This window comes from Eptesicus fuscus, chromosome 3, assembly GCF_027574615.1.
Source record: "Eptesicus fuscus isolate TK198812 chromosome 3, DD_ASM_mEF_20220401, whole genome shotgun sequence".
NCBI lineage: Eukaryota > Metazoa > Chordata > Mammalia > Chiroptera > Vespertilionidae > Eptesicus > Eptesicus fuscus.
In genome coordinates, this window is record NC_072475.1 from 24,721,210 (window position 1) to 24,748,130 (window position 26,921).

General features: G+C 44.3%; 1 protein-coding gene across 2 annotated transcripts in view; it reads left to right on the top strand.

Moving 5' to 3' along the window:
• Positions 1-10,104, top strand: part of PPM1L (protein phosphatase, Mg2+/Mn2+ dependent 1L) — a 238,857-nt gene extending 228,753 nt beyond the window's left edge. For both annotated transcript variants that reach the window (XM_008142248.3, XM_054713694.1), the window contains exons 3-4: positions 6,568-6,729; positions 9,124-10,104. In XM_008142248.3, coding sequence (XP_008140470.1) covers positions 6,568-6,729; positions 9,124-9,470 — 509 coding nt within the window. In that variant the 3' untranslated portion in view covers positions 9,471-10,104. The remainder of the gene's footprint in view (positions 1-6,567; positions 6,730-9,123) is intronic.
• The last annotated feature ends 16,817 nt before the right edge of the window (positions 10,105-26,921 follow it).

A 26,921-nucleotide genomic window follows, 5' to 3' on the forward strand; every position in this document is an offset into this window, starting at 1 on the left:
AATTTCCATGCAGTAGGCATTGAATGAGGGAACAAAGAACATAAAATGATTCTGTACACGCAGATGCACATGCACTTATGCACACACACAGTCAATCTTATAATTAGAGGTTCGAGAGAATAACATGGTTGTATTTTCTCCACTGTTGATGTGCTGACGGGAATCTCACTTTTTCTGTGTTCAGATGGGCCAGATGGAAGTAAAGTCAGGATTTAATCAGATCTTTGGGCTAAGCAGCCTTCTAGGAGGGGTAGATTTCAAGTCAGTTTGTAGTCCCACTGATTACAAAGTAAGCTAAAGAGTTAATAATAGTTGGATCAAGTTGGCCCAAATCTTATTTGACTTTATTTATTTACCCTAAATACACATCATTGTACGACCTTTATTTTAGTCCTTTAAATGGGGCATAGAAATGATTGTGTTGTTTGGAAAAGATCCTCTGGAAATAATTTATATAATTACAGAACCTGCCAATGGCCCGATTCACAGGCAGCTCAGCCTTGGCTAGCAAACATTGTTGGTACCTGCTATCGCATTTTTAAAAAAAAAATTAAGTTTCATAATTGCTAGGTCAGGGTAAAATTTAAGATATGTAATATGCAATAGACATGTGATATCTATCCATCTACACACATTATACAGCTACAAAATAAATGTGTGAAAAACTAACAATTTATCTCTGTAGAACTGAATATAACTTAGCTTTGAGTTTGTAGTAACTGATACTAAAATCTTACTCTATTCACTTCCAGGTATATTCCATAATTTCCTGATTTTTCTCAGGTTTTTATGTGTAAATACAAAGTGAGTTCATGTTTCCATTCCCCTTTCCCCCAGGGGCGATCTAAGTATTGGGATTTGTTACTGTTCTGGCATCTGCTGGGATGACCCAGGGTCTTCAGGACATGTGGTTAGATGGCCCACATCCCAGTTCTGAAGCTCCTGAGAGTTGCCATTCCTCCCTCAGGGGCAGCCCAGCAGCTCCTGATTCACACTAGACCAGTGGTCGGCAAACAGCAGCTCGCGAGCCACATGCGCCTCTTTGGCCCCTTGAGTGTGGCTCTTCCACAAAATACCACTTGCGGGCGCGCACGTACAGTGCGATTGAAACTTCGTGGCCCATGCGCAGAAGTCGGTTTTCGGCCTGGGCGAGTCTATTTTGAAGAAGTGGTGTTAGAACACTCAAGGGGCCAAAGAGCCACATGTGGCTCGCGAGCCACGGTTTGCCGACCACTGCACTAGACTAAGTGAGCTTCTCATTCAACCATTGCCTCTCCATACTGGGGCAAAAGTGGATGATTTCTTGGGTTATGCCCTGGAAAGCAAGGTTTAGGTCTTCTGGGCTTTAAACTCCACATAATTGTTGGAGATCCACACATCAAGGGCATCCTCTTGTTTTCCTCTTTCTCTCCCATCTTCCCCTCCCTGCCAACCACCATGACCGCTCACCACCCTCCTGCCTGGCCAGGCTTAGTGGTCAGAGGGAACCAGAAGACAGGACTCGGGGCAGGAAAACTCACCGCTCCATCTTCATATGCCTGTGGTTTAGACCAGAACCTGGACTAAAAAAGGTTTTTATCTTGAGAATACTGTATCTTTGTGAATTTCCACAGTCACCTTGACATTCAAAAGCTGAACATGACTCTTTCTGTTTGCACTTCAGCCAGAGCAATCCTAATCTCCCCTGGGACGATTGGTGCCTCAGACCGAGTAAAGGAGGGCCAGGCACACGTAGTGGGGCAGTAACTTCGTTAATATCTCCAACTGTCACCCTCCAACACATGTGTATATGCAATAGGTTTATAGCTATGTGGTAATTTAAATAAGTAAAAAAAAGGCCAGGTTTGTTTTTAATTGAAACCATAGGGATGAGGGTTGATTCTACGCCAAGAGAAAGAAAGTGTAATTCTCTGTTAAGCACCAGATGAATCAGGCTGTACCTTTCATTTGCAGCCTTCTCCTCTTTTCTCTCTCGGCCTTTAATGAAAAAGCAAACAACTCTTTTAAGAAAACTCAATTTCCAAAGTTTTTATTAGACCCCACTCCCATAGACTTACGTATAAAGAGACAGAGACACTACCTGAAATTTGCTGGAAACCTGAAGAAATATGAGCTATCTCACCGAAGAATCAGCAAATAACACGAAGACATGAAAAAATATATAGTCTGTGCTTCTTTTGGCTTGTATAGGAAGAATCAAAGAACCATGAAATTAATTTTGTTTGCCATTAAAAAATACTAGACCTAGAATCCAGGATGTGATTATGTAATTATAAATTAATTTCACTTAGCATGCTCTCATCTGAACTAAATGTCAGCAATAGTTATGAGAAGTATGTTAATGAGCATCACAGAAGCTTGTCTGCTTGCTTGTTCTCAGGATGCCCAGGGAGTAGAGATAAAGGCTCCTGCACCAAGAGGACCTACTGTGGTTTTCAAGACTCCCCAGTGCATGTGATCAGTTTAATAGGGAGCAGCTCTCTCTCATGGTCCTCCTTAACTGAAAAGGAAGGGTTAGAAGGATGTTCCCAGGCCACACTCAAGTGTGAAGTAAACATGATGATTATAGCAGCTGAAATGTGAAGTTGAAGAACATTTCAATTTCAAAATGGTGTTCAAGAGCATCTGATGACACATCTATATTTTAACTCCGGTGAAGTGTGAAAATTAAATGAGTACTCCATCAGATTGTACGGATGAATTATGACCTCCCCCCTTAAATAAATTGTGTGTTTTTTATAGTTACGGTAGCATACCTCATTTGTGAAAAGACCTTTCTGGCATTCACACACTGTTTCTTATTTCTTCTAGTCATTTTGTTAATTATATGTTTTCCGAGGAAGAGACCAAGCGTAGCTAAGTCTAGAATTAAACTACATAGCACTGGGGTTTAAAATAATAGTATTTGTCATCAAGTTGACTGCCTCATATTCAGCCAGTGTCAAAATCAATGGTTGATATTTGTGCTTATGCAGAAATCTCATGGAAGAAATGACGATTCTAATTTGTAATGGACCTTTTCTCACAAATTGTTATTCCTGCCACTCTACCCTCCAGAATGTGATGAGGGGAAGTTGAGGCAGCTCGATTTATAGAGGAAGACCCAAAAAGAAGCCATGGGGGGGGGGGTGGCTTCTGTGCATGCCCAGTCTGGAGACTCACCTAAGCCTCCCTGCATGTATATATGCACCCCATTGCCGCTTTCTCTGTGTGGAAGCCCACGAAGAAAGTTTGCCCTCCAGTACTTCAGGTCTTGATGACCCAAGGTCTTAACATGTTCTCAGCAACAAGGTAGTTCGTTCTGTGAAGTAAGAATAGATTGTAAACTGTCTCTTATAATCCTGCTAAGATTACAAAGCCCAAACAAGACATTGCTTACAGTAAGGTGTCCTGGTTTGCTTTAGAACATTCTTGGGCCTGCAGCCAGGATTCAGGCAGGTTTCCACAGAAGGAAATAGTGACATTTCAGTGACCCTGAACCCTGCCTGCAACGCTGATTTCTCATCGGGGACACAGCCATTTGGCCATGGCTCAGATTCTATTGTTAGCATGGGCAGTCCCCACTTTCTCAAAGCAGTACCTTCCGGAAATCTGCGTCATGAGGTTGCTCTTATTTACCCATAGAAACAATGGGATTGTGTTCTTGACAAAGGAATGGGCAGGCCATGAATCTTAAGTATATCCAACGCATGAGTAAATCTGAACAGCCACACTCTAAATCCCTCAGTGATGAGCCCGTCTTGGACAATAAGCCCGTGAATCAGGATGCGACAAGGAACAGAAACACCCAACTTAAAAGCCTTAAGCCGTAAAGACATTACGTGTCTCACAGAACAAGAATAGGCGAGTCCACGCTGGCTCAACAGTTTCATTTTGTCTCGGGGACTAGGGCGCTTTACTTCTGCTCTTTCCTCAGCACAGTACCTTGAATTGAGCCATGTCCCCTCAAAGTTGCAAGATGGTGGAGAAACACATGAGCCAATGGTATCCCAAAGAAGTGAATCATTTTCAGCATTGAGTCCCTTCCAGTGAGAGAGAAAGCCTTTCCAGGAGCCCCAAGCAGACACCCCCTTAAGTCCTTGTCCATGGAGCACCCAGGACATTATGCTAGACTTTCCTCCTCTCTATTTCCTTCATTCTCCATGACCTACCCTTTCTGGTTTTAAATAACCTGTCCCCTACCCTCTATTGCTTTGTGTACTATGTTAGTTCAGATCCTCATTAACTTGACCTGTTCTCCCTGCTTTTTACAGTGCCATTGAACTGATCTTTAAAACACAAATATCACTATGTCACTGTCCTGCTTAAAACCCTTCAGTGTTTCCTAATCACATATGCAATTAAATTTCCACACACACACACACACACACATCCAGCTATAAGAATGACCTCTCCCCTCTTTAAAAAAACAGCAAAAAAGCCGAAACCGGTTTGGCTCAGTGGATAGAGCGTCGGTCTGCGGACTGAAAGGTCCCAGGTTCAATTCCGGTCAAGGGCATGTACCTTGGTTGCGGGCACATCCCCGGTAGGGGGTGTGCAAGAGGCAGCTGATCGATGTTTCTCTCATCGATGTTTCTAGCTCTCTGTCTCTCTCCTTTCCTCTCTGTAAAAAATCAATAAAATATATTAAAAAAAAAAAAAACAGCAAAAAAATCCTACATGGCAGCTCAATTCAGCAGATGATGGATGGAGAGCTGCTGTGGCTGGAATGGGGATGGAGACGGGGCTCAGAGCTCAGCCGGGTGGATGCCTCTGCTTCCCTCTCGTGGAGACCCCAGAGCCTTTCCTTGGATCCTCTGTCGTCAAGGCAAGTGGACGCACCTACGAGGCAGTTAATTTGGGCCTCAGGAGTGTCATTCAGGCAGCAGCATCGACTTCGATGGCAATGGAAGAGGTCAGGAACGTACTCTCTCACACTATGCGGAGTGAGAAGGGAAGAGGGTCTTCTAGAAAGACAGCTCCAAGAGTTATGGTAATAGAATGCCCCCAAGTCATGTAATATTCAGTAACACAATGTTTCTATTTCATCTTGCAAACTCTGGCAATGTGCCTTATAGGAGAATTTATGTTTTGATTGTGTTAGACAAGTCAACCCAATCAGATGCTTGCAGACAAGGTGAGAATGGTTTTGAAGACCAAAATGCAACTAATATCAAAAACTGAGAATAACAAATTGTATCTGTATGAATAGTTCCTGTGTTTACATTTTCATTCTTATAGTGTGTGTGTGGTTGTTTTGTTTTTTTTTAAGGTAAAATATTTGCAATTGGCTTTGATAATCCCTAAGATTAGTCTTTTTCCCTTTCACAAGGATTTCCATATCAGAAATCCTGAATTGACCAAAATTTCATGTGTTTCCATGTCTGATCAGGGTAGTTTGGGGTTAAATGGGCTTAAGAATGGAATTTCAAATAGAGCTATAAGAACTGAATATGCTAATTATTCTCCCAGCTCTTGATAGCAACCTGTATTTATTCTTTATTCTATTTAAGAATTCAGTCTTTTGTGTTGTTCTATGAAGACTAAAGAGCTGTTTAGATGCAGTTTACATTCTGTTATGGAATATGACTTTCTTAATGAGGAGTTTAAATATTAATGAAGACTAATTGATGAATAATTTTAACAAGCAAAGGCATTATCAGTTTGAAGCAAGCACTTAAAGGGTTGTGCATTCCAGCAGGTATTTGCATACTTGGTGACACTGTCAGAAGGGAGGGAGGAGGAAGGAGAGGAGTTGGACAGGGCATCGGGCAGGTAATGAGGGCCGCTCCAATTAGACCAGACTGTCCAACTCTATTTGCTTTAATCCATTCTCATTCCAAGAAGGGTTTGAAGAGAACGTGTCTTTTTGTGTCTCGTGTGGGCTCCAGGCAAGCAGGTCTTCAATCTTGTCACCTACCCCCCCTCCCCAACCCCCGCCAAACCCTCCCTCCTGTCTACCGAGGCCTCATTTCTGCCATCACGGTAGGTTTTCCTGCTTCTACCTTTATGGTCTGCCCCCATCACACCCTGTTTCTAACCACTAGTCTTTGCTGTCAGGCTGTGCAGGCACATTTGTGTAGGCAGCTCCCTCACGACTCCCGATGGCTTCATAGGGTCTGGCTGCTGGCATCTGTCAATTACTGGTTCTTCCAGGCTGTCCAGCTGAGGGGCACCCCCTCCCCACCCCCAATTCTCCCCACTTTCAAATGGATCTTCACAGAAACTGGGCACTGGCGAGAAGCAGAAAATATGTATCAATTGTCTGAAGCTTCAAACTGATTTTTATTCTCTCCTAATCCTTTTAAATGTGATATGTGTTTAAATTAAGAGTAGCGGAGACAAAATGACTTGGGAAAATGATAATGTTATGCTAGCCTGTTTCAGTGACACGGTAACTTGGTTAAGAAAATTGACTGTCAGATTTGATCAGTGTGGTTGATGTGAATAGCTGTCATTCCCGGGCTGGAGTAGAATTCTCCCCCCGCAGGAGCGGTTTAATGACTGAAGGATCCAGTCACCATGGGAAGCGGCCCCACTTCCATGCATTGCTGACCTCCTACACTGCCTCTCTCTTCTGCTTTTCAGGTACCACGTGCTTGATTGCTCTACTCTCAGATAAAGACCTCACCGTGGCCAACGTGGGTGACTCCCGAGGGGTCCTATGTGACAAGGACGGGAACGCCATTCCCTTGTCTCATGACCACAAGCCTTACCAACTGAAGGAAAGAAAGAGGATCAAGAGAGCTGGTGAGCTTGTGAACGCCTCCGAGCCCTGTCTGCTGTCTCACTGGGTGGACAGGGGCCTTATTGGATAGCCCCTGGGGCATAAGAGGTTTAGTTACTAGTGATTAGTAGACCCCCACAGAGGCTGCTGCTGAAGTAGTTGAGACTGGATTTTGTAATATTGCCCAGCAAAAAAAAAAAAAAAAACAGCCACTGAATTCGCCCTTCTTCATGGTCAAGGATTCCAAAAGGGCCAAAGAGCCCTTTGCTCATTTAAAGGCTAACGAGATCTTTGGACCCCTGCTTGCGTATCCCGCTTCCCTCCAGCCATGCCAGACTACTAACCTCTCCCCAAATGAACCGGGTTTCTGATACCTCATGCTTTTTTTTCTTTGTTTTAAATATGTTTTTATTGATTCTAGAGAGAGAAGAAGGGATAGGGAGAGAGAGAGAAAAACATCCATGAGAGAGAAACATCGCTCAGCTGCCTTCCACACGCCTTCTACTGGGGATCAAGCTCTCAACCCGGAATTGAACCGGTGACCTCTCGGTGCATGGGACGATGCTCAACCAACTGAGCCACACCGGCCATGGCTGATAGCTCATGCCTTTGCAAATGCCGTTCTCACTGTCTAGTGGATAGCCATTCCTTGTCCTATAAGACCCAGTTTAAGGGTGTCCTTTCGGAAGCCTTCCCTGTCACACGGTACCACAGGCTCCCCGGGGCCGGGTTAGGTGCATCTTCGTTCCTTCCCCAGCGTCCTCTGTGGACCTCGGGGGTCACCTTTTACAAAGTGGGGCTCTCTTTTCTGTCTTGCCTTCACAACTGGGAGTTCCTTGAGGCAAGAACATGGTCTGTTCATTACTCCAAGCACCTTGCTCAGTACCTGGTATAAGTAAATACTTTAGGGAGTGGGAATCCCTTTTTACTCATTTTTTTTTTTTTTTCACAACTAATGGCTGGGGATATAAACTTACATTCTGGAATTGGGATGGAGATGGGGAATGTAGTAGACAGCCTTCCTTTTTGGGACACCTATGTCCCCTCCTGCTTTTGTGTGACAATCTGCTGCACCCAGTTGGGCCAGACCATGTTAGTCTTTCCGTCTCCATTCCTGATGGTGTCTCCAACAACAGTGGCACCAACAGCTGTCGCAGGATCATTCTGTTGGGGGCCAAGCCTAGCAATTTACATGCGCTTTCTCTTTCCCTGCCTTATGAGAGCGATACTGTCATCCTCACTTTACCACCAAGAAAATGGAGCCTCCAAGAGGCTTGTGTACACGTGGCTAGTGAATGGTGAAACCAGAATTGAGACCAGGACTGTCTGACTCCAGAGCCCGTGCTCTTGCCCATTAGACCACACTTCCTGAAATGTTCTCAGACATCCCCAGCCCAGCTTCATGCTCACTCCGTCCTGATCATCACACCTGGAAATCATTCCTTCCTCCTCTTCTGTGGGTGCTTGTCTCTCCTGCGAGGATACTGCTTTGTGCTTGGAGCTGTTGATAAACACAGATTTTCTTTCCTGCCAGACTGTCTAGTTCTTTGGAGAAAGGTCTAGATCTTGCACAACTTTATAGCCTGCAAATCGCCTTGCATGGAGTATGTATTTAATAACTACCTGACAAATAATATGTGAATGAACCAAGTTCTAATTATTTTAAAGAAAAATAATAATATATACTATTGAGTGCATGTTACATTCAGGCACTGTGCTAAGTGATGTACATGGAATAACTCCTTTCTTTCTCACAGCTCAATGGAATAGGTACTATTATTGTCCCCATTTTGCAGCCAAGGAAACTGAGGGTCAGAGAGATAGAGTTTCTCATCCAAAGTCACAGATAGCTGGAAATAATAGCCTAGGAATTAAATCCAAACAGCCTGACACAAAAGCTGAGCCTTGAAACACTGTGCTAAAATACACAGGGTTTTTTTAAAATCCTGATCCTATTTGGGGTACTGTTATGATATCTATAGAGGCACAACCAAGGGCAGTCTCAAGCTAAATGATGGATTCCAGCGTTGTCTCTGGTCCCCAACCACCTGCCTTTTGACACTCTCCTCAAATCCCCACCCCAGTGCTCTCTTCTGTCAATCACTGAGCTGTCAAGGTGTTAAGTTAAAACTGATGCCCTCATCCATACACATCTCCTACCCTCATTATTCTTATTGATATTTTCTTGAAGTCGTTTAAGATACAAGGATGAGGGCAGGAGGATCTGCTGGTAGAGTGTCAAACCTCAAGCCATGCAGCAGGGGTGCTGTTCCTTCCTGGCAGTGCCAGGGTGTGGTGAGGGGAGCACATGCGATATGTCACCTGCAGCAGGTCGGCCTTCTGTACACGTGCCCAGACTGTACCATGTGTGTGAGCTTTCTCTGTTGGTCAGGCTAATGATCTCATTCTCTTCCCAGGTGGTTTCATCAGTTTCAATGGCTCCTGGAGGGTCCAGGGCATCCTGGCCATGTCTCGATCCCTGGGGGATTATCCGCTGAAAAATCTCAACGTGGTCATCCCAGACCCAGACATCCTGACCTTCGACCTGGACAAGCTCCAGCCCGAGTTCATGATCTTGGCATCGGATGGCCTCTGGGATGCTTTCAGCAATGAAGAAGCTGTTCGGTTCATCAAGGAGCGCTTGGATGAACCTCACTTTGGGGCCAAGAGCATAGTTTTACAGTCGTTTTACAGAGGCTGCCCTGACAATATAACAGTCATGGTGGTGAAGTTCAGGAATAGCAGCAAAACAGAAGAGCAGTGAACCCTTCGGGGCTCCGCTGCCGCAGACTAAAGGACTTTCAACACACTGGTCTCTTTTAATGTCGTGAAGCTGTGCAAGTTACAGTTAGGATCCCCCATCCCAGACGTGGGATGCCCCCTCCCTGGCGGTCTTAGGTCTGTATCCAGTGACGATGAAAAGAGGGCCGATGTTGAGAGGCTGCAAGATTGTTTTTTCATGTTTCCCAATCCTTTCATCCAACATTCAAAATGTACAAATATCTAGTCGTAGAGTCACATGTATGAAGTGAATGGCGTATGTGCCATGTGTTCTCCCTTTTAAGGTTCTTTTCAAGATTTCAAGATCCCTTACAGGGCCCTCCAGGCATCAGACTTTGGAGCAGTGAGCAGGGCAGGCTGCCCAGAGCTGCAGGAGATAGGCCCCAGTGTCCCCTGCGCGTCAGGGTGGCAGTTCTCTTACTGAGGGCAGGGCTGCCCTGAGAAGGCTTTGCCCTCCTGAGCCCAGGCTTTCCACTCCACAGAAACCGATTTGGAGTGGTTTGCTGTTCTGTGGCTGCTCTTGGAAACGGAGGGAAGAAGGGAGGCTGCAGCGGCTACACAGCAGAAGTAACCTTTTCCCTCCTCCCTTTATTTCTTAAATAGACTTGTATACCATCTAGCCGGTCTTTGTGCCAGTCTTTGTGCGCTTATCCTAATCCTGCATGACCTTAACCTTTTGCTTACACCTTACTGTATGTAATAGGCAGCTGTTAAACTTCACAACTGGAAGCCACATTTTTTTGTCTTTCGTCACCAAGAAACCTATTAGGGGAAGTCAGAAAAGCAAATCACAGTATCATAATTCCTTCCATCTTTAAGGGTAGATAGGGGGGAAATAATGGCTGAATAAGTCACAGAGCCCCCTTGGGAAGTTGCTTGTTTGCATTGGGAGAGAAAGCTGGGGAGGTTACCACCCTGAATTGAGCTCCAGCTGCCAGTTTTATGCCCTCCCCCTCTTCTCCTATCCTAGTAGCTTCCAAGTATCTTTCAAGGAGTGTTCTGAGAAGCAGCAGAACTGCATGAGTATTTCTCGAAACCCAGGCCAGAGTTCCCACCCACATTTTGGAGTTTGGTGGTAAACTGTGGGATGCGCTTCTCCATGACCATGGAGAAGCAGGTAGCTTCCCCAGGCCAACCATTCAGTGACCAAAAAGCGGGTTGGGAATTCAAGCTCAAACCAGTATTGTAAGGCGGCCCAGAGTTATTCTGGGGCCAGGCTTGCTGCTCTCTGTTTCCTATTACCAAAGTCACATTTCCAATCTCAGTATTTTGTAAGTTAATTGACAGAAAATGCTCAGGCATCCTGTTGGCCTGACTGTGGTGGCTCAAGTAGCCAAACAGGATTTTCCTTGGATTCCCAGCCCTGTGTCTGAAATGCCAGGGTGTCCACCTGGCTCTGTTCTTTCTGAGTCAGCATTTGTCATTATAGCTTCTCAAAGGCCCCATTCGCTTTCCTCAGCTGGGGAGTTTTTCTAAAGCAGGTTCCAGAGAGAACCTGGGAGGATGAAAAGAGTCCCTCACGGTCACCAAGGACTGCAGTCTGTCGATTCCTCCCAGCACTTACCTTTCTTTGACTCCAATGAGAATGAATAACAGTTTCCCAAGAGCTTTGATTACTTTCGTAAACTGTGACTTTAGAATTCCAACATTAGGATTAGAACCTTAATAATTTTTTTAGGCATAGAGTGTTCTAGTACAAAATACCTATCACCATGGAGACTGAGCTCTTTGCCTAATTAAGAGGCACTGAACAGTTGGATGTGTGTATTTGGGGTGGGGGTCAGGAGGAGAATGTGGGGAACACGCTGACTGTGGTCAGTGTGGGACGATCAGGCCAGGTGGCCCGAGTTTGCCTGGAGATTTAGGATGTTCTAACTCCAGAGAGTTACCAAAGCCCATCATCCAACTCAAGTTCAAGAATAAGCTCTTTCATTTTATGGTACACAGTCAATTTTCCTTTCTTATTTTTAACTTAACTCCAAAATTCATAATCACAAAGAAGGATGTTTTTAAATGCCATGATCATTGTTGTTGTCCAAAATGAAAATAGTATGGTTTTGGTGAAGATGAAAAAGAAAAGCTACTAAGTTAAATTAGTAAGTTAGTGTTGTTTGCTGCAGAACATCTCAGTAGGTGGTGCTGAGGGCAGGAATGCATGACTGCCCCCCAGCTGAGGTTTACACGGCATCTACGTTTTGCTTGGTAGAATTAATTTCTGACTTTAACCACGTAGTATGTGTATTTCCTATTCCCTTTCTCCCCTTTTTCCTCTCATTTTGGCTTTGTAGATTTTTAAAAGATAGAAGTTCTAGGCAAAATAGCAGCAGTTTGGTTAATACCTATGTCTATAAAATACTACAGAGTATTTTGCTCCCTTCCCCTGTCCTGGAGCTCTCTCTCTCTCTCTCTCTCTCTCTCTCTCTCTCTCTGGCCCTCCTCCAGCTGTTGGGGGTCTACAGAACCACGCTTGGGGTGCACTGTGGCTCCTGGCTGCTCCCTTCTTCTAGGGACAGGGAAGGTTGAATGTAGCCACTAAGGAAATTGAGTTGAGGAGTTTGCATGTGAAGCCTCCCTAAGCAGCACTGCCAAAGCTTTGGATCGTCCACCAAGGCTGCCCAGACTCCCCAGCCCGAGTTCACCTTGCCAATAGCTCCCACGGTGCCAAATCTGGGATGGCTTTTCAGTCTTTTGGAAATGAAGCTGGGAACGAATGACCACATGCCATGAGCCCCCAGCAAGATGCCAAGCCCAGGCCTTCTCCGTGCACTGCTCTGCTACTGCTCCACTGGCCATTCTTAAAATGGATCGAGATTGGGGGGTGGGGGGCGGGGGGTGTTAAGGAAGGGAAATTTTTAAAAAATCATTGTATTTGCAATTCTCTAATCAATGGAATAAATGATACTTACGTAGAAAATTCCAAAGCTAGTTCCCAAGACCTGCATTTATTTAATGTGACCCATTAGCCCTACTCTGAAGTTGTAGTTCTCATGCACACATGTACACATTACTGGTTACCAGTGGCCTCTTGAATCTCGTCTATGTAATACTCTTATTTCAGAGAGTGTTTTATAGAGTGAAGGGGCATGTGCAATCTGGATAAGTTTAAACAGGCCTTATTTCATACAACTTGAACGATTTCAACCCATGTACAGGATTGCATGAGAGTGGTGGCATCATCATTTCAATCCCATCTAAGGTAATTTTAGGAAATTGATTACACTATTGAATTGGGATATCTATATCACTAGGCTATCTGATAATACACAAGGGATTCAGAAAGGCAGTGATCACTTTTTTCTTTACCAGGTAAACCTTTATGTCCCCCCACCCCCCACCCCCCGAGTTTGTTTTCAGGTCAAACTCTTAAATCTGAGTCAGTGCAGAAGGTTTAGAAAGGGCAACATTTCATTGTACATTTCAAAGTATAGTAATACATACTCTGGGTACACAGTTTCCAATGATGTCAGATTTTTTTCCCTCCTTTTGACCCATCTTTAGACTGATCTTCCCTTATTATGCCCCCCAAATTGCCTTAGCTCGTCACACCAGCATTCTTGACCCAGAAATGACATGCCTGTTAGATACCACACGGGGGCCTATTTAACTGCCTCTAGATTAAGTCATTGATATCTAGACATTTGAGCTAGTTGGCTGCATCCCACCAGAGTCCTAGAATCTCAGTATCTCCCAAAGTGAGTTCCACAGAACACATGTTCCAAAGATGCTCTTCCAAATACAGGGTTCCAGGGTTAAAGGAGTTTGGAAAACAAGGCATCTGGGAAAGTTAGTGCAAAGAAGCACCTCGAAGGTTCTAAATTAAATGTCCTGCAGAAGGGAGGAAGCACACCACGGACGTAATTTCAGTTAGGGTAGTGTTTTCCGGATTAAGCCGACCACAGAAGCTTTTCTGAGTAACACTCAGTAACATTCCAAGGAGCTCCTGTTCCATAGGACCCACTTTGGGAAATTTTGATATACGGAAATATTACTGTTTTTTTCATCCACTGTGATGTGACTCTTTGTAGTTGTAGTACAGTTTGTAATTTAGAAGCACCAATCCTTTGGAGTAAGAGGCTGAGCTCTTCATGAAAGCAGTTTTGAGAAAGAGCATCATTTACTATGACCATCAGCAGCCTCGCATTGACAGTGGAAGCCCAACAATCCTACCTGAAGCCCCAACCGTTGTCTCCCTTCTTCTATGTGAATACTCAGCAAGAGTCTTTGCCATCCAGTGTGAATCAAAATAAATATTTTTACATTTCATCACTATTGAGAGTAAAAATATATTTAAAATAATAGAAAATGAGGGGGGAATTATAAACTATTAACACTTACTCTGCTCTGTTCTTCTTTCCAGATTCAGTGAAATCATTTGAAATCACAGCTCATTTGTTCTAAAATCCCTGTCCCGTGTTGTCCCACCTTTCACATTTTCTGTACAGAATTAAGTTGGGTGAGTTATCTCTTGTCAGGCTTATTGTCACTCTCAGCCTGGACAATGGGTTCTGGAAACTCAGAGAGATAATCTCAAAATAACAGATGAGACAAATCTAGTCAGAAACATGGTACAAAGTGAATTTAGGGAAAAGTCATTAACTTAAAGTCACATCCAATATTTGGAATACACCTGCCCTCTGGACGTTACCCAAAATAGTAAAAAACTGAAAATAAAATCACTTAGATCAAGATGAAGATTACAAAGAGCAGGTGACAGTCGAGACTCTAATGGTTCCACTAGACATGTGCTTCTCCACATGTTTCTAACATGGAAAAATTTTGCTGATTCTTAATAATGTGGATGCTTTGTCCGTTTTTAATTTTTTCCACTGTGAAGTTGAAAACTGTTTAACCAAGGGATGATTATAACAATTTTTATGTGTTTAGCAACAAAACACACCATCATCTGTACAATCACTTTAATAAATCCAAGGTGAGGACTTTGAAGAGAGCAGGTAGTAACTGTTCATTTTAACAAATCGTCACAGGCATTTTCACAATTCAAAACTGCCCCAGAGCAAGCAAGCAGCAAATATGTAGATTATATTTAGAGGTATGGTTCTGTTGCAGAAGACCAAAGAAAAACCAAGCAACGCTTTTAAAGAAAAGGAGTGACACTGTTTATTTACACCGGCGGACCCAGAGGAATAACTTCCCAAATCTGAGTAAAGTAACATGCAGGGGGCTTCTCTTTTATATCTTTCTGGGGTCTTTGCCCCGCAAATATGGATTATGCTTCCGGTCCTTTTTGCGGGGTTTGCAAGAAGGCCCCCAGGTGTTGGGGATCTCCAGGTCGTATCTGATGGTCTGGCCTGGCACCAGCGTTAATAACCCTCCCTCCGGGGCAGTGCACTGTTCACAATTTTATGGTCTCTGTAATAGGTTCTGCAAGACCAGTTTCTGGGAAACAGGTAGTGAATTATAGGTTATCAAGAATGTACACTAGGCTTGCTGTCATGGATTCAGATTGCTAGCCCCCCTACCCCTCAAATATCAGGGTTACATTGGAATTAGCCTCTTCTTCCATTTATTCTAAAAGTCCTATTATCTGGCCTCTGACATTTGCCAGATTCAAATTAATCTCAAAAGCCTCCATCGACCGGAGTCCCTAAATCTGAGCAAAGCAGCTTACTGTAAAGGCCTGGTAGCAGGTTGTGGCTGGGCCTGAGAGGGGGCAGGCCAACCTTCCTGGGTCACTGGCTGCCTCTGTAGGAGATGTGTGTCAGGAAGAAATTCAGAGGTTAAATGTGATATCCTGCATTAGTATCCCCACCTATTTCTAGATTAATTAGATAATGCATAATTTAAAATGTGTTGATTCAGAAGCAAAGGTAGAATAGTCAAGGAATTGGGGGTGAAAAACACCTTTAGAATACCCAGATAGTAAAAATGTGTAAAGTAGGTTATCCAAAATTTGGATTATCAGACTTTTACCATTCACAAGTTGTATTTAAGAGCGAGTTTTTTGACATCAGCATACACATGAGTAGAAGGCAGTTGTTCCCGCTTTTCACCTATTCAAATGCAAGGCTAATGCTTTGCTTACATGTTAATGAAGACAAAATTCTAATGTTCCTTCTTATAGGACTGATGACACAGGTAGAATCCCATTTAAGAAAAATAGTCTGGAACATTTTTAATAAAAAAAAAAATTAAATTCCAGTGTGATCAAAGTCAGAATGTAAAGAAAACATTTTTAAGAAAATATAAAAGACAAAATCATAGGGGAATACTATAAGAGGAAATATTTTAAATTAAGAAAAGGAGACATTTTATTACATCATGAATCATGCTTTCTGGTATTTGTGCTTTTTCTGATATGAAGGAGATAATATTGAAGTAAGAAAATGAACATTGAGTTGTTTATAAAGCTAGTAAAATTACAGTCCCTATTTCATTCATCCCCAATGAAAATGGATAGATATGGTCTTGTTTATTGCTGTCCTAAATTACCTTTACTGTCCTAGAATCTGTTCCCTTTCCAAACACTAGACATGGTTTTACCCTAAATCCTTAGAATGTATGAATTTTCGAGAAGGAAATACCCCGTTTTAGAATTTTAAAAAATAATACAATAGACTGCATGATAGACCTTCCATTTCAGAGGGCCCAGATAAAACTGAGGTCAGATAAACAGTCACGGCTACATGAGAGACTGAGTTTAACACACTGGTAGTTTTCCACACGCCAACATGAGCACCAGTGAGTGTTCAGATTAAAACAGAATTTCACAAAAACAAACTCCAGAGTGATTGAATGTTCTTGCTTCTTAGAGATATTTCTAATCCATATCATGCAAAGGGTCATGTTTGCTCATACAAGCTTTTAAGATCCTGTAGAAGTGATGTATTAGACATCTCTAACCCAAGAGAATGATGTCTCTTGTGCAAATTTTAAATTATCATCTGCTTTAGTATGTAAGGACAAACAGTGGCTGCTTAGTTTAATAATGAAAAGGTATAAAATCCTGCTATGGGCAGGGCGGGGTGGGGTGGGGGGGCGGGACTAGAACCATGGGGCCTTTAGTGAGAATACCCATATTTGAGCTCCAAGACCATAGCCAGTCTATGTGTTCATCATCTTGATTGCCCTTTTACCTCGGGCATATATTCAGAAAATGGAAGAAAAAATACAAAAATGAAGAAAACCCAATAACTTTTGTTTCTGTTTTAGAAAGCAGTTTGCCCTTTTTAATTGATCTGAAATGCATGTTTACATTGAAACATTAACATCTACAACATTGTCCCCAGTTTACTGTTCTATTACTAAAGTCAATGGTTTTAATTTATAGCCCTTAGCACAGCTTCAATTCAGATTACAGAGTAGAAATCTATTTTGCAATGCCTCGACATCCCCATGGGCAGCCAGAAAAAAGAAAACAAAAACAAAAGAAGAAATTCTAGTGAGTTCAGAAGAATGATTATTTTGACGAGCCTGAAAAATAGTAATGAAACAGTTAATTCCAAAACATCCCAATGTGAACTGTGTTCACATACATAATTCCTATATGCCCAAAGTACACGGTATATTTCTCTTTAATATAAGCATCTTTGCATTTATAACAGATTGATCTACCTGAACAGATTGAATTGGGAAAGTCACTGTTTTTGTTCTAAGTAAATCTGCTTATTTATTTTATTCTTTCCTTTATTAATTTTCTTCCCTGAGCACTTGCCTTGTGCCAAGCAGAGATAGTCTAATTGAGTGTATCTAGAAGTAGGCACTTGGAGTGGAGGCTGCACAGATAGACTAATGCTCAATATTGGTCAAATGGGTTGAAAATTGGCATCTTTCATGATTTCCTTCAATGGGCTTAGATTTGAGAAGACAGGCAGAATTAGAGTAAGTCTTTCCTACACATAAGAGAGAGTAAGTGGTAAAAGATTGGGAATATCTTGCCCACATTCAAGCAAATTACATAGGATAATTACACTGTTTGTTTGGTCACCTATGTTTCCCTAGGATGGAGTGGGAGGGGGTGAGACAGGAAGGTGGGGACCAGGGCAGGGGTAGGCCACCACTGGAAGCCTTTGTCCAAGGGGGTGGGCTCAGCAGTACATGCCAAAGCCAGGTGTCTTCCTCCTGATCCTTCAGGAGGAAATAGAGAATTACAGAAAAGGAGAATGAGAACATCTCTCCATGGCCTGTTTTTTATTTCTGTTCCCAAGAGGCTATTAGTGTAACAACCTCATGCCCACAAAAAGAACCCAGAACTGGGAGTGTTTATCATCAATTAGTGAATTCCTTATATAGAAAATTAACATATTTCAGGAATACAGTTATTTCTTGGTTTTGAATATGAACAGAAGACTAAATGCCAGATTTTTTTTTTGAGAAATCATAAATTTGGTAGCCATACTTTAGACATTCCAGAACCTATGCATGGAATTTAAATTTTACATTTTGAACAAGAATAGCAACACCTATTTTCTGTACGACAATGCAAAACTAAACACCAGACTTGTTTTTAACTATAGAAGTCATCACTTCTTTCTAAATTCTTTGGTTATTTTCCCTAGACATCTCTTTCTGTTTGTGCCAATTGCTTCTTTATCCCAGAAATATTTGCTGTTGCCAAGTTACATTAGAATCCTATTGAACTAGAATAATAGAAAGTGAATGAGCCTTAGCTGGTTTGCTCAATGGATAGAGTGTCAGCCTGCGGACTGAAGGGTTCTAGGTTTGATTCTGGCCAAGGGCACATGCCTGGGTTGTGGGCTCGATCCCCAGTAGGGGGTGTGCAGGAGGCAGCCAATCAATGATTCTCTCTCATCATTGATGTTTCTTTCTCTCCCTCTCCCTTCCTCTCTAAAATCAATAAAATATATATTTTTTTAAAAAAGAAAGTGAATGAAAAGAGATTGGGAATATCTCATTGTGATCAGAAGTGGGGGTTTTGTCGTTTTGTTCTTAAGCATGAGAACATATAAAAGGAAATTAAGCCAATTTCTGACTTGGTAAGATTACTATTAAAACCATAGGTGGAGCCAAATAATCAAGGAAGAAAAGGAGGGTTGGAGAGGGTAAGAAAAAAACAACAAACCCACATAATTGAATAGTGTTTTTTCATGAATGGAATATAGCAAAAGTTCTGATCTCTTTTTCTGCTGAATTTTAAAATAATCTATAATTATAAAAGCGTAATATGCAAATCAACCGAATGGCCGAACAGTGGAACAACCATCCAGATGACCTTCCGGATGACCTTCTGGACGAAGCAGTGGTTGCGAGGGCTGAGGCAGCCACCCAGGCTGCGAGGGTCTACTCTTGCACGAATTTCGTGCATCGGGCCTCTAGTAACATTATATAAGCCTTTTCTACACCTACTTCAACACCAGGAAGCTTTTTCCATCAGCCTTTTCTTGCTATTTGAAAAACCCTAAGAGGTTGTTTGTTTATAAAATGATACCAGGATCCATAATTTATAAGTCAGTGCTCTCTTTTAGGAATCTTCAAATTGTATTTAATAATGAAATCACAGGTCAAAAGGACTGCTCAACTCAGCCAGGCTTTCTGGTAAATTAGTCTCTGAGAATCATCCATAAGAAATACCACAGAACCTTGGCAAAACTTCATTGCTCTTGTTATTCTTCAGAGGTTTTTATACCTACTCTTCTATTTTTGTCTCCAAGAGACATTTGAAACAAGGTTAAAATGTCAGTTGGATGCAGAGCTCAGAGTACAGCAGTGCATGGTCACTCAAGATGCATGGCGTGTCCTTCAGGTCCTTCCGATGTGTGCTAGGCTAGGGGTAGATGCAGCTTTGTAGAGACTAATGTGTTCATGCAATCACCAGTTCTGTGTTGTTGTATACAAACCCAACAGCTAAAAATCACCCTTGATGACAAGATTAAAGCAAAAATAAACACATTCAAGTTATTGGACTTTACACGTGGGACTGCTTGTATTTTTCTTTTTGGTTAAACTCATTTTCCGTTCTAAAATTTTGTAATTACCTAATGCTTCTGAGTTAGAGTAGCTGTTGAGTTTAGAATTGCAGAAAGCAAAGAAGCAATTTGTGGGCAGAGGATAAGACCAAAGCATAATAGAAGCAGGAGCTATAGGAGATGTCAAGATTGGGCATTCTCATTTGGAAAACAGCCCTCAGCCCCTCATCCAGGCTGGCCACGGCCCCCCAGCAGGGACCCTCACCCCATGGGGGCATGGCCGGCCTGCAAACCACCACAGGCCCCTCGCCCAGGCCACCCCACGCCCCAAGGGAACCCCCACCCTGATCCAGGACACCCTTCAGGGCAAACCAGCTGGCCCCCACCTGTGCACCAGGCCTCTATCTATACTAATAAAAGAGTAATATGCTAATTAGACTGGGAGACCTTCCAGGAGACCTTCTGGACGTTCTTCTGGACAAAGCCATGGTGGCAGGGCCAAGGTAGAGGCGGTTAGAGGCCAAGAGGGGAGGGCAGTTGTGGGTGATCAGGCCAGGATGGGACAGCAGTTGTGGGTGATCAGGCTGGTGGGGGTGGGGCCGTTGGGGGTAAGCAGACCAGCAGGGGGGCCAGTTGGGGGCAAGCAGGCCGTCAGTGGAAGTCAGTTGGAGGTGATCAGGACAGTGGGGTTGGAGGGGCAGTTTGGAGTGAGCAGGCCAGCAAGGGCGCAGTTGGGGGTGAGCAGGCCAATGGGGAGGGAAGATGGGGGCGAGCAGGCCAGCAAGGGGGGCAGTTGGGGGTGAGGAGGCTGGCACGGGGGCAGTTGGGGATAATCAGGCTGGTGGGGAGGGCATTTGGGGACGAGCAGGCCAGTGGCGGGAGGCAGTTGGGAGTGAGCAGGCCAGCAGGCAGAGTGGTTAGGGGCAATCAGGCAGGCAGGCAGGCAAGTGAGCAGTTGGGAGCCAGCAGTTCCAGATTGTGAGAGGGATGTCTGATTGCCAGTTTAGGCCCGATCCCTGTAAACCTGTAAACCTGCAGTAGGACATCCTTTGAGAGGTCCCAGATTGGAGAGGGTGCAGGCTGGGCTGAGGAACACCCTCCCCTCCCCGTGCACAAATTTCGTGCACCGGGCCACTAGTATCATATAAACAGTACTAGGTGACAAGGGTTAGATTAGCTATCCATACATGTAAACTCAAGCAATATGGCATGATACTCCTCTGAGAAAAGGGTTCAGAAAAGCACATACATCTGAAAGGGCTTTCACAAGGTGCAGGAAGAAACACTGGAGAGTTTGAAGGCAGTGAAATATACATATACACATACACATACACATACACATACACATACACATACATACATACACATGTACATGTACATATACATATACATACACATATACATATACATATACATACACATATACATATACATACACATACACATACACATATACAATGCTCAAATGTGAACAGTGTCAGGGACCTAGATGAAGAACAATAAAAGTTAATCACCAGATTCTGAAATTGGAATTGGGTGTAAAAAAGCTGAGAAATGTGGCCTTGGGTTATTTTTCTCCTTTTCATTAAAAATAATATTTGATAGCCAGAGTAGAAAATAAATTCCAGAAATTCTGGTCTTCCACTCCTTTTTCTGGGTAGAAAGCTTCTAACATAGAAATGAAGGATATGATTAGAGATTTTAGAATGGATATTTATCATCTGGGTTAGAGGAGGAATTGTAGACTTTTCCAATACTACCCACATTTCCAAAGAAATAGGAACCAAAGGCCACAAACATTTTTAATTATTTTGATATTTAGATATTTAGATATTGATCTCACAGCAGTTACAATAAATATGGAATTAAATGCAACTATGGGCTTAATGAGGAAATATATAAGTCTCAACAGAGAAATGGAAAATTAAAAATGAAAATTAAGGAAAGAAAAGTAAATAACTATAATGAAAAATTCATTGGATTGGTTTAACCGAATTTGGAGATGGCAAAAGAAGGAGTCAGTGAACTTAATTAAAACAAATTACCTAATCTGAAGAAAAGACAAGAAAATTAATGGGACCTCAGGGACATGTAGAATACTATGAAACAATCCTATATAATAAAAGCCTAATATGCAAATCGACCAAACGGCAGAACAACCGGTGGAACGACCCATCGCTATGACATGCACTGACCACCAGGGGGCAGACACTCAATGTAGGAGCTGCCCCCAGCCTATAGGCACTAGGCCAGCCAAGGTGGGTGCCAGTGGGGGTCCCACCGGTCGCCCTGCATAGGGAGGTGACCGGCAGCGGTGGGGGGCGGGGCTGGCGAGCAGGTGGTGCCAGGCTGGCCAAGGCAGGTGCCAGTGGGGGCCCCCAATCACCCTGCCGGTCACCCCACAGATTGGCCCTGATCACTGGCCAGGCGTAGGGACCCCACCCATGCACATATTTCATGCATTGGGCCTCTAGTATAAGATACACATTATTCTAATGCCAAAAAGAGACAGAATGAGAACGGGGCAGAAAAATGTTTGAAAAAATTATGGCCATAAATTTCTCAAATTTTATGAAAATATTAACATATAGAACCAAGAAGAACATCAAACTACAAAGAAGTTAAATAAAAAAGGAAGCACACCCCACAAAGAATTATCTGACCCAAAATGTCATTAGTGCCAAGGCTGAGAAGTCCCACTCTAAAGAAATCAATTTTTAAAAGTACTAGCTGGGATTGTGGCCTCTGTGGCGGGACAGCCTCTGCCTGCGTGGGGGGTGGGGGTGAGGGATGGGGAGCAGGCAGGGCTGGTGCCTCAGCAGCAAGCCCAGCATTTGACGCTCCCCCACCAGCTTTCCCCCAAGACAGTTTCTGATCCCGCTTGTAAGTTAGTTAATATACTTGTTAAAACATTTATGTTATAACAGTCATTTGTCCTCGTTGTTGAAAATGAAGTTGTAAAAATTGCTTTAAACATAGAAAAAAGTGACTGAGAGGCGACTCCTGTGAACATTTTGGTGTATTTTCAACTACTTGTTCCTGCAGTTTCCAGGTATGTAGCCAGAAGGGGGAAGCGTGGCATTTCCACTCATTTCAACGGCAGCTGCTGCAACCTTTTATGAGAAGGGCATGTTTTATCTGAGGGAAGTTGGTTTTGTTTTTTTTAATCTGGGAAATGTCTTGAATGGGCTTCTTTAAGGGGAAAATGCCAGCAGTACTCACCGCCCACACCATCTGAAAGGCGAGAGTAAAACATCAACAGGGCTAAATTGGAAGGCATTTTAGAAATTGTTCCTCGATCACCTAAAACAGGGGGAAGGGCCTGGAACATGGAGAAAGGGCCCGATCGGAGAGAGAAGTCTTGGCCCCGGGCCATGGAGGGTGTCTTGGTCCTTTCAGGCTGCCATGGCAACGCACCACAGCAGGGTGGCTCATCAACAACACCCTTCTGGAGGCTGGCAGTCTGAGCGCAGGGGCCAGCGTGGTCAGGTCCTGGCGAGGGCCTCTTCTGGGGTGCAGACCGCACACTTGTTGCATCTCCACGTGGTGGAACAAGAGACCCACTCTCCGAGCTGGTCTGGGAAAGGCACTGCTCCATTCACGAAGGCTCCCCGCTCAGGACCTAACTCCCTCCCAAGGGCCCACCTCCACAGCCATCACAGTGGGAGGGACACACTCACCCAGTCCGTAACAGAGGGCCACAATGGTGGGAAATTTGCTTGATGAGAAACGTTTTCATTATCTGTGTGCAACACACCACCCCAGAACTTGGTTAGTTTCAATAAAATTTAGCATTTTTAATGTTTTTATTAATTTCAGAGAGAGGAAGGGAGAGGGGGAAAGAGATAGAAACATCAATGATGAGAGAGACTCACGGATCGGCTGTCTCTTGCGCAGCCCCTGCCGGGGATCAAGCCTGCAACCTGGGCATGTGCCCTGACCGGGAGTCGAGCCGTGACCTCCTGGTTCATAGGTCAATGCTCAACCACTGAGCCAGGCCAGTCGGGCAAGAAAAGTTAGCATTTCTAATGGTTCTGTGGGTTGATGGCCATCAGTCAGGAGGTTCTCAATTTCAAGCTGATGTAGTTGGGGCTGGTGTTATCTGAAGGCTCAACTCCAAACTGAGTTCTTCTCTCACGTGCCTGGTGCCTCAGCTCACCTGGCAGGGGCATGGGGAGCTGGCCGGCCAGGCATCTCGGTCGCCACGTAGCTCAGAGCAGCGGGACCTTTCACCGAAGAATGCATTCCCAGGGGCTTCTTCTGAAGGACAGCACACTGGGGACGTTCTGTATCCTCGTGGGGATTTACGGATTCTGTTCAGATGCTGATGGGAAAGGAAGGCTGGAGAATTCGGAGGGATCAGGGCACACACAGTTCAGCGCCCATTAGACATAGACACACACATGTGCCTCTCACATTTTTTACTTTTAAATAAATTCAGGCTCATGACAAAAAATTAATCTTTCCATAAACATAATTTTTAATGGCTGTATTATATTCATTTTTTTTTACAACACTGAAATTAATCAATATTCTCTTAATGCTGAACACTGAAAGATTTTTAATTAAAAAAATAACATGGCCATGAACATCTCTGGTAAATTCATTAGGAAAGACTCCCTGTGTAACTTCTGAGGCAAAGAGCATAAACATTGGAGAGGCAAACTGCCAAAGTGCCTTTCAGAAGCATCTGCCAATTTGCACACCACCTGCAGGGTAGGAACTGCGCTCTCACTTTAAGGTCAGCTGTAAATCAGCTATTGCCCCCTTCCTCTCGTGTTCTGTTTCGTTTTGTTTTGTTTTTAAAATATGTTTTTATTGATTTTTACAGAGAGAGGAAGGGAGAGGGATAGAGAGATAGAAACATCGATGATGAGAGAGAAACATCATTGATCTGCTACCTCCTGCACGCCCCCTACTGGGGATTGAGCCTGAAATCAGGGCATGTGCCCTGACCGGGAATCGAACCAGTGACCTCTTCATTCCTGGGTCGACACTCAACCACTGAGCACCACCAGCCAGGCATCGTGTTCTGTTTTTGCCACGCCCACTGTGGCCATGTCCTTTTCCAGGGCACACACCACCCGACTCACCATTTTACTGGAGAACACCCCTCTCCCCTGAAGCATTTCTTCTGGGTCTGAAGCTCAGAGCCATCCACCAAGGACTCGAAGAGTCTTTCCTCACCTGGGCAGTTCCTGGCTGTGGGGGAGCCTTCCCACACCGCGGGGATGGGGAGACAGTGGGATGGAGGGGGTTCTTTTCGGTCATGAAAGGAGGGATTCCTCATTCTGGAACTGGCAGTCATCAGGGTATTGGACCAGAGACTGAAAGATGCATCTTTTCATGGGATGGACCTGGTGGCCTCACCTGGGAAGGGGACGGGCCCGTTACCACCTCACAGATGCCAGAGAAGAAATGTCTGCCGTCAGCCTGAGTCCTCCTCCTCCACTGGTGGCCCAGAGGTGTCTGCCTGCCCCTCCTTCCGTCTCTCCATTCTCCCAGCCCCGGGGCTGAGTTCAGACCCAGAGCAGTGGGAAGGAAGGGAAGGGACAGAGGAACAGAGAGCTGGGACGGGGATGGAGACCAAGCCCAGAGCCCTGGGCGGGTTGCACCTGCACTGAGCTTGGGCAGCCTGGGCTGCAGGGGGGCTGGTGGGAGTCAGAGTCTGGGGGCCCCAAGAACCTCGGCTGCTTCTCAGTGGCAGCAGCAAGATGCCTTCAGATGACTTTTTAAACCGCCACAAAGTGTGGGTGCTCCGTGACACATTCTGAAAAACTGTTTTAGAAGTCCAGAAGTAGTTTGTCTTCTTACCAATAACAAAAATGGTAACAACGCATAGTTATATAGCTATGTGCCAACAGCCCTACTAGCTAGGACATTCTCCTCATTGTTGTAGGTAAAGAAACTGAGGCACAGAGGAGGTAAAGTGACTTGCCCAAGGTCATGGAGCTAGTAATCAGAGAAGTCTTGGTTCAAACCCAGGCAGCCTGCTTCGGCTTCCTAAAGATTGAGAGCCTTAGTGTTTCTAGCTTTAGGATCTGAAATAGCAAAGAAATATATCCTCCATTACAGGTTTACCATAATATCATTTACTGCTTCAGGATTACCATAATATCATTTTACTGCATTCTTTCCCCCTGGGTAATGGATACCTTTTCATTGAAATTGTAGCACCCAGTCTGTGCAGCTTCGTGGTCCTCATGGTTGGAGTCCCAGTCAGGGCACATGTCCAGGTTGCAGGCTCGATCCCTAGTAGTGGGTGTGCAAGAGGCAGCCAACCAATGATTCTCTCTCATCATTGATGTTTCTCTCTTTCTCCCTTTCCCTTTCTCTCTGAAATCAATAAAAACATATTTAAAAAAAAAGAAAAGAAATTGTAGGAAACAAGTGGAAGCCTGTGGCACAAAGACCCCGGTTCCTATTTGGAGCTGACTCACTGGCCATGGCCCTTGCCCCCTTCCAGAATCCTGGATTCTACACCCCTGTCCCCTACACAGCCCAGGGTTATTTCCAGAAGCGAGCATCCTAGCCATGGGTACTGAGGACATACTTTTAATTTGAAATGCATATGCAGCAAACTTGGTATGATGTCATCAGAGACCCCAGTGACCTCTCTCTGGGGCCTGGCTACAGGACTGTCATACAGGGAAGCTCTCCGTTTGCTGCTGCTCACTGGCACCTCCCACCGTAATACTGAAAATTGTACATAAATTTCATTAACTCCTTTCCTACCACAGACAAGCCTGGAAACCACGGTGAGAAGATTTCTAAGATCTCTCCCAGCTCTAATATTTCACTACCCCCCAGGCTGTGTTGACCACACCCAAGACTTCAAGACTATCGAAATACAGGTTTTGTGCCTGTCTTTTTTGTTTTGTTAATCCTCGCTCGAGGATATTTTTCCATTGATTTTTAGAGCGTGGCAAGGAGGAGAGACAGAGAGAGAGGCATTGCTGTGAGAGACACATCGATTGGTTGCTTTCCGCATGGCACCCTGACCAGGCCCAGGATTGAGCCTGCAACCGAGGTACATGTCGTTGACCAGAATCAAACACAGGACCCCTCAGTCCGCAGGCCGATGCTCTATCCACTGAGCCAAACTGGCTAGGGCTGTGCCTGTCTTTATCACTTACCTTAACTACAGGGCGAGGGTGTCCATCTTTGTGTCCTTTGTCCTTACAAGACCAATGAGATGGCCCTTCTCTTGGGCACAAATTCTGTCAAGAGACTTCCACTCAATTGCGCCTTGGCCACTGCGGCCTGTGTCCCGTGCTTGCTTCCATGTCCGACCAACCCCCCATCAGCACGTGCCATCTATTCTGATAGACTCCTTGAATGTTTGGTCCCATATTAACCACACGTGGGATAATCAAGGAGCTGTTGGGAGAGTGAGAGGGGCTCCCAGTGAGAGTTGGTCTTCGGCTCACGCAAAATCCAGGAGTTGGCTTAATATGAAGATTCTCAGTGGATTAAAGCACAGATAAACCCCAGGGTCAGCAGGACGGGCCTGCTACATTTCTCATATTCACAGTCCCCACCCGACCCCC